The sequence below is a fragment of the Pelodiscus sinensis genome, chromosome 5, assembly GCF_052426305.1.
Source record: "Pelodiscus sinensis isolate ZL-2025 chromosome 5, ASM5242630v1, whole genome shotgun sequence".
Classification (NCBI taxonomy): Eukaryota; Metazoa; Chordata; order Testudines; family Trionychidae; genus Pelodiscus; species Pelodiscus sinensis.
In genome coordinates, this window is record NC_143056.1 from 20,073,229 (window position 1) to 20,088,461 (window position 15,233).

The 15,233-nt window shown below is 44.8% G+C and overlaps 1 protein-coding gene across 9 annotated transcripts in view; it reads left to right on the top strand.

The window, feature by feature from the left end:
• The window catches only part of PPP1R13B (protein phosphatase 1 regulatory subunit 13B), a 158,180-nt gene extending 142,948 nt beyond the window's left edge, over nt 1-15,232 (top strand). For all 9 annotated transcript variants that reach the window (XM_075926477.2, XM_075926476.2, XM_075926475.2 and 6 more), the window contains 5 exons: nt 1,976-2,113; nt 2,203-2,336; nt 8,723-8,889; nt 11,511-11,710; nt 13,597-15,232. In XM_075926477.2, coding sequence (XP_075782592.2) covers nt 1,976-2,113; nt 2,203-2,336; nt 8,723-8,889; nt 11,511-11,710; nt 13,597-13,638 — 681 coding nt within the window. In that variant the 3' untranslated portion in view covers nt 13,639-15,232. The remainder of the gene's footprint in view (nt 1-1,975; nt 2,114-2,202; nt 2,337-8,722; nt 8,890-11,510; nt 11,711-13,596) is intronic.
• Nucleotide 15,233: the final 1 nt, after the last annotated feature.

A 15,233-nucleotide genomic window follows, 5' to 3' on the forward strand; every position in this document is an offset into this window, starting at 1 on the left:
TGTCTACAACACTGTCACTATCAAAATCTGTTGAGAACATAAAATAAATTGAATTTAATATAAAATATTACTCATTAGCTGCTATGCTTGTATTTATTCACTTTCTTATAGAATACTGTGAGCACATCTACTTTTTCATTTATCTACAGCTGTCTTAGACTCCAGGGACCTTGCTGAATGATATAGATCTAACTTGACCAGAATATACAGGGCCTTGCTTGTATTCCCTATGGCAGTGATCACCAACCAGTAGGTCGGGATCTACTAGTAGATCTTGGAGCCTCTTACAGGTGATCTAACTAGTTTGGCCAAGAGGCTACCAAGTGCTGGCACTTCAGATGCCCTGTCCCTCAGTGCTGCTCATCTCCTGCCCTTTGCCTTGGAGATGCCCTCTTCCACTACGGAGCCTTCTGTGCAGGGCAGGGGAGGGAAAGGAAGGGGGCTGATGTACAGGTGCCCCTCTTCCATTCTGTATCCTTTCTTCCCAGAGCAGAGAGGGGGCACAAGAGGACATGAGATGGAGTTGGCTGGCTGTTTAGGGAGTGGGCCAGAGCCAGAGCAAGGGGTGAGCCTGCCTTAGCCCCGCAGGGGCGGCCCGTGAGCCTAGCTGAGCTAGGCAGCTGGTTCAGGCGCCCGATGATGACGTCAGGGTGCACCGGGGCACCCTGAGATGACGTCACGGCCACTGACGCCCGTGCAGGCAGGGGCGCCAATTGCACCGCCAGCTGCTGCAGCCGGCCTCGGGCCACTCCTGGCCCCACTGCACCAGCCACCAGGAGCCACCAGCGGTGTCTAGCTGGTGCCCACATCCCAAACTCCTACCCCAGTCATGAACCCCCCTACTGCATCCCAAATCCTGGTCCTAGCCCTGAGCACCCCTGCATCCAAATGCCACACCAGAGCCTGCACCTAGCACCCTGCTACATACCATCTGCCTGCCCCAAGCTCAGCTCAGAGACCATCTCACACTCCAGATCCCTTAATTCAAGTCCACAATCTTCACCCGCACCCTCTGCCCCAGCCTGATGAAAGTGAGTGAGGATAGGTAAAAGAGGGAGGATGGAGTGAGCAGGGGTGGGAAGGAGGCAGGGCAAGGGTATTTATATTTGAGGTAGATCTTGGATTGCACTTAAATTCAAAAAAGTGATCTTGTGTTCAAAAAGGTTGGAGACCCTTGCCCTATGGGAATAGGTGTAGGATATTTTGGGGAGGTGGGGGGGAAGATAATCTCCCTCCTCCTCCCCCAAATTTAAGTATAACAGTAATCTTAAAACACACGTTTCAAAATTCTATAGGCTGTAATCCACATAAGGCACAATTGCTAAAACATTTTACTGATACTTGGGAAGAATGCATCTGAGTGATATAAAATATTGTGTAACAAAACTCAGTTGAAAATGGTTCAGATTTTGTGAACATGTTTTTTTCTGAAACTGCTGGCTAGAAAAACACATAAAATAGTCAAGTTCTATGAAAACTTTCCTTCCCCACTTCAAAGAGTGTAGCAAATTATTGTCCCTCGGTCCTCACCTGTAATGTACACTCCTGCTAACTTTAAACCTGAGATTCTTCTTAGCAGAGATTGCCAGTCATGCTGAATTGTTTAATTTGTAATGAGACCAAAGTCTTGCCAGAGATTAATATGAGCCTATCAGACTGGCTCTCATTTGTGATGTCAGATGGGATTTAAAATGACAATATTCTGAAATGAAGAATGAACAAAGTATAAACCTACTGTACCTTCTACCCATTTTCTTTAAACATTAATCTTTGTTTTGTTGGAATAACTTTCAGATTTTCACTTAATAAAATTAGTACTTTTATGGCTTGATAGCTACCATTGTGATTTTGTAATGGAAATGCTGACAGATCTTAATTAGCATTTTAGGAACACACTAATGCTTGTTTGGTTAAAATGAAATGTGTTGTAATATTTATGCAACTTGGAAGGACATCTGCTTTTTCCTCCACTCAGACTAAACGTACCAACCTGAAGAAACCTAACTCTGAACGAACTGGTCATGGTTTGAGGGTAAAGTTCAACCCGTTAGCGCTCCTGCTTGATGCTTCTTTGGAGGGAGAATTTGATCTGGTACAAAGGATCATTTATGAGGTAAACTTTTCCAAATGTAACCAGTCTGTTCCACATTTTTTCAGTGAAAGAAGTGGCTTCGGCTTAAGTATTGCAATTTTTTCCCATAGGTTGATGATCCCAGCAAACCTAATGATGAAGGAATTACCCCTTTGCATAATGCAGTGTGTGCTGGCCATCACCACATTGTAAAGTTTCTGCTTGACTTTGGTGTAAATGTGAATGCAGCAGACAGTGATGGATGGTAAGCATGCTGGCATTTTTAACTTCAAAGTCCCAATTCAGTCAGTTTTCATACATGTTTTGAAAATATTTAGTGGAGAGATATATAGGGATCAGATTATTATATATTTCCCAAATTACCTATTTGTCAATGCTTAGGCTATATGTACACTAGAACTTTCAACAGTAAAATTTATGTCACTCAGAGATTTGAAAAAAACACACATGCCAATTGACATAAGTTATACTAACAGAAGTATCAGTGCGGATGACATTATGTTGGCGGGGGATGCTCACTGTTCATTGGGCATGCTTTAATTATATTGACAGGATTGCTCTCATATTAGCATGTAGTTGCTACATGGGAGATCTTACATGCCACAGCTGAATCCATACATCTGTAAGGTCTGTAGCATTAGACATAGTCTTAGTGATTGAAACACTGAAATTCATGACTTTACTAAATGTTCACCTAAGTGTGTAATGCACAGTTTCTTCCAAAAAATAAGAAAATTCTATTGTGTTTTGTTTATATTTAACTACAGGCAGTCCCTGGGTTACGTACAAGATAGGGACTGTAGATTTGTTCTTAAGTTGAATTTGTATGTAAGTCGGAACTGGTACATATTGTAGGGGAAACCCTAGCCAAACATTTCTCCAGAGCTCAGTTTTATTCTCCCACACCTCACTTCCCTCGGTCCTTTATTCTCAAGCTTTATTCTCAGGACCCTCCTTCCAGCCGACAGCGGGGGGTGTTGGAACTGCCCAGAGGTGTCCGCGGGGCCAATGGTCCCAAAGCTGGCGGGGCGGGGTGCCTCCCCCACTGTCACTGCCTCCCACGGCACGGGGGGCGCTTCCCCTGCGGTGTGCGGGGCAGCGCCGGCTGAACTGCCTGTCAGGTGGCGCGTCTCGGCGGTCCCACAGCCCACGTCCTCCGCGGCAAGAAAAGCCGCTCCACGTCTCCCTGGTCTGCTGGGGGGGGGGCACCTAGTGCGGGGTGCCTCCCCCACTGTTGCCGCCTCCGGCGGCGCGGGGGTCACTTCCCCCCAGCAGACCAGGGAGACGCGGAGCTAGCTCCCCCCACCCCCCAGCAGACCAGGGAGACGCGGAGCTAGCGCCTCCCACCCCCCCCCAGCAGACCAGGGAGACGCGGAGCGGCTTTTCTCGCCGCGGAGGACGCAGGCAGTGGGAGCGCTGAGACACGCCGCGGTCCCGCTGCCCGCGTCCTACGCGGAGAGAAAAGCCGCTCCGCGTCTCCCTGGTCTGCAGGAGGGGGGGCTAGCTCCGCGTCTCCCTGGTCTGCTGGAGGGAAGCGCCCCCTGTGCCGCCGGAGGCGGCGACAGTGGGGGAGGCATCCCGCACTAGCTGCGCCCCCACCCCCACCCCCAGCAGACCAGGGAGACGCGGAGCGGTTTTTCTTGCCGTGGAGGACATGGGCGGCGGGACCGCAGCACGTCTCAGAGGTCTGCTGGGGGGGGAGGGGCAGCTAGTGCAGGGTTGCCTCACCCCATTCATAAGTAGGGATCGGATGGGTTGACGTAACCCGGGGACTGCCTGTATATAGTTATAATGTCTCCCATATGTTTAATAATTTTGACTTGAAATACATAGCCTTCCCCATTTTTATCCAAACGTAGTTTTACCTTCATGGATCCTTTGTCTGTGGACTGTTATAATTTAGCAGTATTAGGGTAAACTACTTTATTAAAAATATGTGAATATATATACTTTTCTATAAGGTCTTTTTTGTATAATCAGTATTTAAAACTTTCCATTGCTTTTTTTTAAAAAGGTAAGTTTAAAAAAATGGATCCTAACATATAGTCCATAGTTCTTTGAGTGCTTGTCTCTATGTGTAATACATTTCAGGTTTGTGCATATGCAAAATGTACCCAGGACCAAAGATTTTTTCTTAGTGTCTGTTTGGTCCTGACATGCCCCCTCATTCTGCTCATGCTCCACTGGGGTTTGCCATATTACCACCATATTAATAGTTTCTTTTTACTGAGCATGGTTTAGGATAAAGTTTTAATGTTTGTGCTGACTACTTAAGCTTTCTGTAGAGATGGGTTTTAAGTTAGTCTTTAATCTGGTAGGATAGATTTCTGGGGTTTTATTTCCTAAACTTTGGTATTCCCACCCCGGTCTGTGGAGCAGTGTGATTCCTCTACTACACACCATATTCTCTATAACACTGCAGGATGAATTCTTGACCTATGTTGGGATGAGGAGTTGTGAGCAGCAGGCGTCAGTGGTAGAACTTCAGGAACATGACCTTGTGGTCACAGGCTGTGACCTCAGATGACTCTGGCCACAGCTGACCCTGGCTGCAGGGCAATAGGAGGTGACCCCGGGTCTCAGATGCAGAGCTTCAGTTGGCATTTGGCCCCAGTTCTGGTCATGCAGTGGCAGACGCTGGCTCCAGCCATGCAGCCTCGGTCCCTGGTGCTGATCCCCTGCCCCACCTGCACAGCAGCAGGCACTGACACACAGCTCTGTTCCCAGGATTGGTGGGAGCTGGCGCTGGCTGATATGTGGTCCTGGCCACACTGCTGATGACTCTTAGCTCTGGCTGCGTGGCAGAGGGCTCGGTTCCCTGGTTCTGGCCACATAGTTCCTTATCCCTAGCTTTGGGCTCTGGCCACATGGCAGCAGACACCAGACCCTGGCCATTCGACACCCCATAAATTCTGGCCCTCACTACCTCCCACATACCTGTATTCATCCCGTCCTCTTCCCCCCGCCAACCCTGCTGCCTTCCTGGACTCACATCCATTGCCTCCGGTCCCCTGCATCCAACCCACCATTGTCTCTGGCCCCTGCTGCCACCCTTTGTGGCCCCCCGTCCAAAGCTTAATGGGTCCTGGGAATTGCTGAAAAAAGTCATATTAACAAACATGTAAGTTTCATTTTTCACAGTAAGCCCCAGGACCCAATAAGCCTTGGATGGGGCAGCCAAAGTGGGAGGCAGCATTACTTTTATTATTGAATCTGCCAAAAAATCCTGCAAATATAATTACAATGATTTGGATATAAATCTGTGCATATTTAATTGTTTTTCCTAATGTTAATTAAGTATTTTAGAAAAAAGCATAATTATGACCACCGATGACAGTTAGTGGCCATACTCTGAGGCCACCAAATAATTTTGTCGAGGGAACCCCTGCTCTAGTTCTTCCAACAACAATGTGGAGAGTATGCCAAGGATCCCAAGCTTCAAAAACTACATAGCCTGCCAGAAGCTATTTCTGGTAACAAATTATCACAACACTTGCTTGGACTGCCTGCAGAAACCCATGTCTCTTCCAGGTGCAGTATCTGTTAGTTGTTTCTAAGGAGGACAAAATAGTCAAGGGAATTTTGACCCAGAAGATTCTTCATGGAGAGGTCTGTGAGAGTGATGAGAAGCTCTGACAGGGGACATTCTGCCACCCTCCCAAAATGAAAGAACATATGAACATTCCTGACAGGCTCTGTAGCTAGTTCCAAAGCACTCCCTACCTACTTCAAAAGACCTAGGTGAGGATAGCCAAAGCAAACAGAAGGGACACAAAATCTCCCATAGCCTTTGCACTTGTCTCTCCCCATTAAGTCCTCTAAAAAGAGTCAAAAGTCTCCCTCCTGTACCAAGTCAGGAGACACCTTGAGCTCCAGATTGGAACCATCTGATACTGAGGCTTCATCAGAAATTAAGGCCACAACGCATTCCAGAACCAAGAATGGTAATTTGGCACCATCAACAGCTGCTGCATCTACACTGATGTCTCTTTGTCTCCAATGGCCTGAGTTACAGAAACTACTGTATTTTATTAAACTAGAGTCACTGTGATACTCTGGAGTCACATGTCCAGTACTGCAATATCATTCAGTACAGATATCTCTGCAGTCAAGCTAGACTGTTGTCAGTATCATAGAGGCAGGTCATCATTACCTCCTCCAGGACAAAGAGTTTTTCTGCTGAAGTTGGGATTAGAGTCAAAAGAAGAATATGGGGGACACACATCCTGGATCACTTCTCAGAGAGTGTCTTGCAAGAGTTGAGCTCAGACAAGGTATCTCTATTGTGCAGTGTCTCAGTACTCCTGTGCAATGAAGAACCCTCCCTATACACAGTGATATTCATCATCTTAAGGCCTTGTATTGAGAGGGTATAGATACCGCAATGGCAGTATGGGGCCTGAAAGACCCAAGACATTGTCACCCCATTTATCCATGTTATGTGACAGAGGGTGGATCCTCATAGTTGTAAGGTTTCCAGGGTAGAGAAAGAGCACCGTCGGCCTTAAGTCTCAACAGTCTGGAGGAGATGACCAACAGGAACAAGGTGCCATCATGCTGATGACCTTATCCTCTTCTCCCAACAAGGCAGTGATTCCTGCCTCCCTGCTGTAATGATTTTAAGGCATTCTAGGTCTTGGTTAAAAGGGTGACAGAACAATTGCACATTCTCCTGAAAAAGGTCCAGGAAGCCCTGTTGCATTACTAGACATTCTGCACAGCTCAGGGCTGGGTAGAGTAGTGCTCACCAAAGCCACCATCAAACCTATAAAGGTTTGGCAGACACCTGTCACAGTTCCACTACTAGTGAAGCAGGCTGAAAAGTAATTTGTACCTGGGAAAGGGTTGGAATATCTATTCTGTCATCTGCCTACCAACTCTCAGGTTGTGTCAGGGTCCCTCAAACATTGTAGGCAGAGACAGACAAGGTGTATGCCTCATGAGAAAGAAGCGAAGAGGGCCTGAGTTCTCTGAGAGATGCTTTCCTCATACGATGGGTGTGGACCCTGAGGTACATGTTTCCTCAATTTCTGTTACTAAAAGTATTGAGGAAAAATCAAACAAGACAAGGCTCATGTCATTCCCATAGTGCTGGGTTAGACCCATTAATTTGGGTAGTCTGAGTTATTGCAGTTGTCAGACAAGACATTTCTCTACCCGTGACACTGCTTGATTCAGAATAGGGGGAGGACTTTCCAGCCCACCCCAGGCATCCTACATCTGAGGCAATCTGAATCAACATCAAAACTGGAAAGGGCCTGCTCAGCAGCTGTAGAAAGGATTCTACCAGGAAATGCCTCTCAATGAAGTGGAAATGGTTTATGTTCTGGTGTGACCAACAGAAAAATTCCCCCCTTGGGATCAAGTTTTCAGTATATGCTAGACTTTATTTTATCCTTAAAATCTGCAGGATTGTCTCTAACTTCCCTCTGGGTACACCTGGCAGCCATCGGTGTGTCTTACCTACCGATAGACATGTATTCTGTGTTTTCACACCCAGTCATATTTTGATTCCTGAAAGGATAGGTAACAGTTTTCCCTCCTGTGGCAAAAACCCAGAACAGCCTGGGTCTTGACCCTGGCTTTACCAACTCTAACAAAAGTAATGTTAGAGCTTCTGTCATTCTGCTTTCTACTGTACTTCTCAAGAAAGGTAGTATTTTTAGTCGCAATCGTTGGCCAAAAGAATAGGGAAATTAAGTGAGCTCATAGCAGATCTCCCTTACCCTTCCCCCCACAGTTTTCCACAAAAATAAGGTATTTATGAGACTTCATCTTATATGCATCCTTAAGTGGTCTTAGACTCTCATTAATCTGTGTTTGACTCTAAACCATACACCAATGGGAAGAGGTGATGTGACATTGCTTGTATGTGTGTAGGGCCCTAACCTTTTATCTACAGAATGAAGTCATTTAGGAAATGTAGATATTTTGTATCATTTATGGAAAGGATGAAAAGGCAGGCCATTTCTATCCAGAAGCTGTCAAAGTGGAGCTCCGGATGCATCATGTTTTGTTTCAAGCTGCACGACATACATTTTGGGAGCATATGCCACAAGAATCCAAGCAGCCTTGGTTGTCTCCCTGATACTGACACCTGCAGAGTAGCAAGTTGGGTTTCTGTACATACCATTGCAAGACATTATGCAGTGTGACAGCCCCCTTTTATAGCTTCAGAACAGAGCATGAGCAAGAACAGGGACATATTCAAGAAGCAAATTGATACTGCTAAGGAAAAGTTTTTGGTCTTGAGCACATGGGTAGTGTTTCTTTGTCCTGTAGCACTAGTGTATGTGAGATCTCAAAGAATTTGCTGTGCTGAGCTATTGTGAACCTTCTTACCTTGCCATCTACTCTCTCCCTGGCACAATCCTCTCTGCCCTGTAAAGCTAAGATACTACAGCCTTGCAAAATGTCATGAAAACTTACAATTCTTGTTAGAATCTCTTTGTTCCATTTGGCTTCAGCCTTTTCTCCTAGGTTTTTATTTAACTCTTATGTGGAGAATGTAGCTAAAGTGAAAACAATCTTCTTTTAGTGCTAACTTTTAAAGAATGACTGAACTATTTGTTGCAGGATGGATGTGTAGTCCTTAGCCCATTTTGATGATTAAATTTGGCTTTGTTTCAGGACTCCTTTGCATTGTGCAGCTTCTTGCAATAGTGTTCATCTATGTAAACTACTTGTAGAATCCGGGGCAGCAATTTTTGCTTCAACTATAAGTGATATAGAAACTGCTGCAGACAAGTGTGAGGAGATGGAGGAGGGTTATATTCAGTGTTCCCAGTTTTTGTACGGTAGGTGGAAAAGTGTGTATGCTTGATAATTCCCCTTACAAACGTTTATAACTTTCTTCAATTGTCTGTTTTCTCCACGCTAACTACCAAATTGCTAGTGCTGTGGCTGGCAATCTATGGGTCCCAAGTCAAATATGGCTCAGTAGAGAGTTATGCAGCTCCAGCTCAGCCCACACTTCGCTCCAATCGCACCAGAGAGCCCACGCTGGAGCTTCAGCCTTGTGGTCCCTCCCTCCCAAGATGGGAATGCCAGCACCAGCTTCTAGGGGGAGAAGAAAGAAAGCCCTGAGGCTACTCACCAGATCTGGCCTTCAGGGAAGAAGCAGCTACACACGCCGCTGCTTCCCTTTCCCCTCCCTCCCGATGAGGGAATAGCAACTCAAGGACGTCCTTCCTGAAGGCTTTCCCTGCTGCTCCCATTGGTTGAAATCTGGCCAATGGGAACAGCAGGAGGTGGTGCTGGGAGCTGTGTGAAAGAAAGCAAGTGGACCCTCTTCCTCTCATGCCCAGACCCTGTACCTCCAGCCCCCTCACTCATCCCCTTGCCGAAACCCTGCACCCCCAGCCTGCTCCTGCCTCCTCACCCCTGGCCAGACACCTCCCTCCTGGATTGACTCTGTACCCTCTCTTGCTCCTCCACCCTCCCCCTCAGTCAGACACCCTACTCTCAGCCTGCTTCTGCACTCTACCTCCCACCCTCACCGTTCTGGCACTTTACCTCCCACTCAGATCCTGCACCCCCATCACTATCCCACTCACTGGCAGCCTTGTCCCACACACTTAACCCCCTCATTTAAGTTCAGAGCCTGGGGGGCCCACAAAATCCACTAACCCTGGAACCGTTGAAGAGTTAATCTGGCCTAAGGTCTTGAATCTGTGTCCTTCCTGCCCCTTTCCCCCACCATGGGGCTGGAGCACCAGGGCAATGAGTTGTCTCAATTGGGAGCCACATTGGTAAGGATTGAGGGTTTTTTGCTTCTTACTTGTAAGGTTTCCGAATGATTTTTCTGTGGCCCCTGACCCCCCCCCCCCCCCAAAAAAAAAGGTTCCCACCCCTGCCATAAATAAAGACAGTGTTGAAATCTTTTGTGTTAGACATATTTTACTTTATTTAAAAACAAAGCCCGCCCAACAAGGCCCCAGTCGGGCCCGGCCAAGGCCCCATCTGGCTGCAGTGTCCTGGCCCTGGCCCTGATCCTGGGGCAGGCCCCAGGGTCCAGCCCCCCATATGGCTGCAGGAAGGGCTGGTGGCGGTCCCCCTCCTGCTGTGGCATGGGTAAGAGGGGAGGCCATGATCTGGTTGCAACAATCCTGGCCTGGCCTCTTGTCCAGCCACTACTGTCCAGGTGCAGCATCCCAGCCCTGGCCAAGTAAGGTAATCAAGCCCCAGACCTCCCCTCCCCCCCCATACTCTATTTCTGACTCCCAGTGTCTGCTCCTGCCTCCTGAACCTCCCACGCAGTCCTGCCCTGAGCTCCTCATACACCCCAAACCTCACTTCTGCACACCCACATCCACAAACTACACCCCCAGCAGCAGCAGAGGTCCCATTAAATAAAGTCTGTGAGTACAGTGTTTCATTTATGCCATGATTAATCATGTCTATTATCAATAATATTAAATTGTATATTTTCAGTCATGCAAATGGGCATTCTTATATGGCTTTTTTTTACCTCTTGTTCTGAATTTTGATGTAGTTTGCCTTTTTGGTTTGCAAAGATTGCCAACCCCTGTGCTAGTGTAAGTTCTGTAGGCTCTAGGTATGTCTTTGAAATTAACATTGCCCTTCCCTACACTCTGGTTCATTGAAAATACTTTTTGGCTGTTTCTTAGGCCATGTCATTCTCCCCCTTCCCCCAGTCAAGTCGGCTCCCTGGTTCCCTGTGACACTGTATGTGATTTTTAAATGTCTCTTTAAAATCAGGTTTGAGAGTTAGAAAGTGTTGCCATGTAAATTTCACATGGAATTTTGCCAAAGATCCCAAACTTCTAGCAGATAACACCAGGAGACTGAAGATCTAAACTTATTTGACTTGCTTATGAGTAGTTATGCATCTGGTTTACTGAATTCATGAGGCAGATGACCTATAACTTTTAAGTTCAGTGCATATATCCCAAAAGAAACATCTTTCTAGAAGCAGAAATTAAATTAAGATTCTAACTTACACCAAAGAGAGTGTAAAGATATAATTAGGGTTTTAACATTCTCTTTTAGGCAGATTTGCAGTGTGAAGATATATATTGTAAATGCTGCAATAACTAAGCAAGACAAGAGAAACTCTAAACCTGTTGTTCTAGAGAGTGTGTATGAGTCTAGTATGAGCGATTTGCACCTTTGCTTCTAGTAACATAAGTTCAACAAATAGTTACACACAGGCAATGAAAAGAAAAAACATGTCGCTAATGTTCTCTGACAACTATTATGCCATATCAGTTTTATGTTTGTTAAATTCTTGGGAAAAATTAATTTTATAATGGAAATACTGACAATCTTAAATTGTGGTAGAATGAAAGTCTCTTAGCATGTCCCATTGGAGAGGACTCAAAATCCCAAATGGATAAAGTCAAAGTACTGGTACCATCTGTAATGTTCTTGTTTACCTTTTATTTCCTGGCAACAGGAGTACAAGATAAGTTGGGAGTCATGAACAAAGGAGTTGTGTATGCTCTATGGGATTATGAAGCCCAGAATAATGATGAGTTGTCATTCCACGAAGGAGATGCCATTACTATTCTGAGATGCAAGGATGATAATGAAACAGATTGGTGGTGGGCTCGCCTGAACGATAAAGAAGGCTATGTACCTAAAAATCTTTTGGGGGTAAGTTACCTTAAGCTTCTTCCTTCTTCTCTCTTAAATATTGCCTGTTGTTTAACTTTTCTTTGGCAGGACACTAGGCCAGCCAACCAAAGCAGCTTTTGTCGCCACAGGCAGCGACTGCTCTGGCTGGCTGACCTGTCTGCATTCCTTCCTCTCTCCCCGCCCCACCCCGTCACAGGTTGCACGCTAGCTCCCCAGGAGCAGAGCTGACATGACAGCCTTTGCTGGCCCCACTCCCAGGAAGGTGGCTTCACTGCAGCAGCAAAGCCCACAAACTGGGAGTGGGGCCATCAGCAGCCCCTGCCGGCCCTGCTCCCAGGGAGGTGGCTTTGCTGCGGGCTCATGTAACCACTATGACTTTTAGTGGTTGCATGGTTACATTTTTAAACAAATGTGTACATCCCTAGTAAATATAGTGTGGTGCCTTTTGTGAGCAACCTTGATATTTGGCACATGAAGATATTTAAATAAATTAAGTGTAACTAGTTTGTGGCTTGGATCATTCCTGGTGGGAGTTTCAGAATGTGTTCTAGTCAGCTGCCCAGAAGCTAGATGTGGCCAAAATGCATATCAGGGCTTCTTCCTGAGAGGGAACGTCAGAGTTCTCGTGCAAGAAGCCCTGATTTTCTATAGTACGTCAGTTTACTTGCGCAAGAACGCGCGGCCAGTGTAGACAGGCAGCATGTTTTTGTGTAAGAACGTGCCAGTGTAGACACAGCCTGTGTGTGCACTGCCTTCATTCCTCCCCTCTACCTTCCTAGCAGCTCCTGTCTGCCATAGAACATCTAATTGGGGGAGAGGGCAGAAGTCACTGATTGTCAAGGCTTCTGGCAAACCCTGGTAGGAAGGGGAACAGTCAGTGAATGCCTAGCACCCACCATTTTTTTTCCTGTGAGTGCTCCAGCCCTGGAGTATCCACAGAGATGGTCCCTATGACAAGTATTTACCAAACACATCATACTATTTTACCCTTCCTTGTCTTTTTCTCTGTTTTCAGTGCTTGAATCGAGATCTGGGGAGGATATTATTCCCTTGTTCAATGTTTAGAAAGCACGATGGGTGATGCTATATACATAACAATGCTTCTATAGATTTTATGCAAGAGGTGGTGTTGCCGTTGTGGTTCCAGGAAATAGGTAGAGACAAGGTAGATGAAGTAATATCCTCTATTGGACCAACTGTTTGCGAGAGGCACAAGGCTTTTAAACCAACACAGAGCTCCTCAGGTCTTCAAAACTCGTACTCAGGAAGGTGACATCCCCCCTGTCAAGAATGTTGCAGGAATGGTGTAGAGTTTCTGGAGGAAGCTTGCTTTTTGTGTGGTTTGAGAAAATGTGTATGGAGTTCTTTATTCTGAGTGATATCTGAGCGTTCTTATATCTGTAGAATTACTACCACAAAGAGATGTCAAAAATTAGTAGAATTTAAGAGAGACATATAGATAACATGCAAATTTACATGAGGTGACTAACAGGACTGAAACAGCTTCCTTTGTGGGCAGAGGATGCTTGCAGTTTTTTATTAAAAGCATTTTTGTATTACTGTTAGAGACAGGATTCTGGGCTACATGGAACACTGGTCTGATTTAGAATGGCAATTCTTCTGTATGCAGAAGCGTGGTAAATCTAACTGTAAGGAGGTTTGAGTTGCCTATTGCTAACAGTTTCTTCTCAAATTGTTCAGACTTGCCTGTCACTTTGTAATCTGAAGAAATACATTAAATAATCTAGTGGACAAGTCAATGAAATGTCTTACCCTTTTTGCTTTATTTACAATCCACTAATGTAATCAAAGCTAGCCTTGTGGGTGGAAGTGGGTTATACATTATAGTCTTGATTTTCTAATGATCACAGCTAAAAGTTTGGTATTTTCTTTTTATTTTGCAGCTATATCCAAGAATAAAACCTAGGCAGCGAACCCTTGCTTGAATTCAGCTGTTTGGCAGTGCACTACCTTGCTGGTAACCCACACTGGAGTCATCTTTTTGTATCATTTCAACTGGAGAAATAAAATTATAATCTGATTTGTAATGGTGCTCTCTCTTGTTAATAGACAGGCAAGGGTTTAAGATTCTGCAATTTGTAAATGAAGACCATTCCGTGTAACTTATTACTGACTGGAAGAGGTACTTACAGTCTACAGTATTTTGTCAACTTTAAATACCAAAAATACTCTTATAGATGGAAGCTTATTGTGTTATGTTCACAAATGTCATTTGCAAATTGCAGATGTGCTGTCTGGTCTGGTCCCACAATAACTGTCCCATGTGTCAAGATTTTGGATTTTCTGACACCACTGAATGTAGAGTTTACTGACTTAACACCATGTGTGCTGCAAAGCCTTTCACATGCTAAGTTCATAAGCAGTCACTAAGGCTCTATGGTTTAGAACTATTAGAACATTAGTTAATATATCTAAATCCTAGTTTAGGGCCTAGTCAATATACAGACTTAAGTCAACTTAGCTATATTGGTCAGGGCTGTGAACAATTTTCCATCCTCTGACAGGCTGACCTAACCCCTCCCGTAAATGTAGCTATTGCCTCAGAGGTAATATACCTACAGCAGTAGAAAAACCTCTTCCCTTGCTGGAGGAAGCATCATGGCAGCACATCTGCAGTGTTGTAGCTGTATCACCATAGTGTCAATACCTTTTACAAAGCCCACACAGAAGCTTTAGAGATGCTAGAATCTAGATCTTGTTTTCATTTAATGACAAGCTAAAAAAAAAAATCAGAACAGTATTTGTATACTTCTCAAACCCCCTACACTAATTAACATGTTCATTTCCACAAGTTTTACCTCTTAAGTTACAGGTCCCACTAACCTGTGAACTTGTCTGTTTGGAACAAAAGAACATTTAACAGTGGATTTGCTATCAGATTTAAAGGATTTGTATGTGTGCATGGATGATAGTGCAATAGTTGAGAAGGGTAAGAGTGTACTTAACTTGTTATCAGACTAAGTAATCTGAAGTCTGAGTAGTTGAAGGACTAAATTATGGAGAGTGAGTTATGCTAATATTGAGAATCAAAGAGAGGAAGAGAAACAGGATTGAGAGAAAGATTTGAGAATGGCAATAGTTTACTATTTTGGTAAGGATTGTTTCTGTGGTTCTTGGCAGCCCTACACCTATTGCCAGGGTGAGTTATGCAATAACCTTTCCACTACATTGTTGTTTCAAGCAAAAAAGCACTTCACTGGAGTTAATTGTACATGGTTTTATATACCAGAAATATATTTTGAATTTCTTGTAAGTTGTAGCCATGTGTTTTGAATTTTTCTTCCATTAAAGTATAGGCCAGTTGGCTTTAACTCTTCAAGTGTAAGTCTTGTGTATAATTTATGGAATGCTGTAATTTGCTTTTACCACCATTTAATATTAATTGTATATATTGTGGTGATGAAAAGTGAAAGGGTATTGTTAAAGAACATTTACTACATGAGCGTGACAATTTCAAGAGCCTATGATACACTAATCCAGAGAATATGTAAATGTGCATAATAAAATACTGTTACAGCAT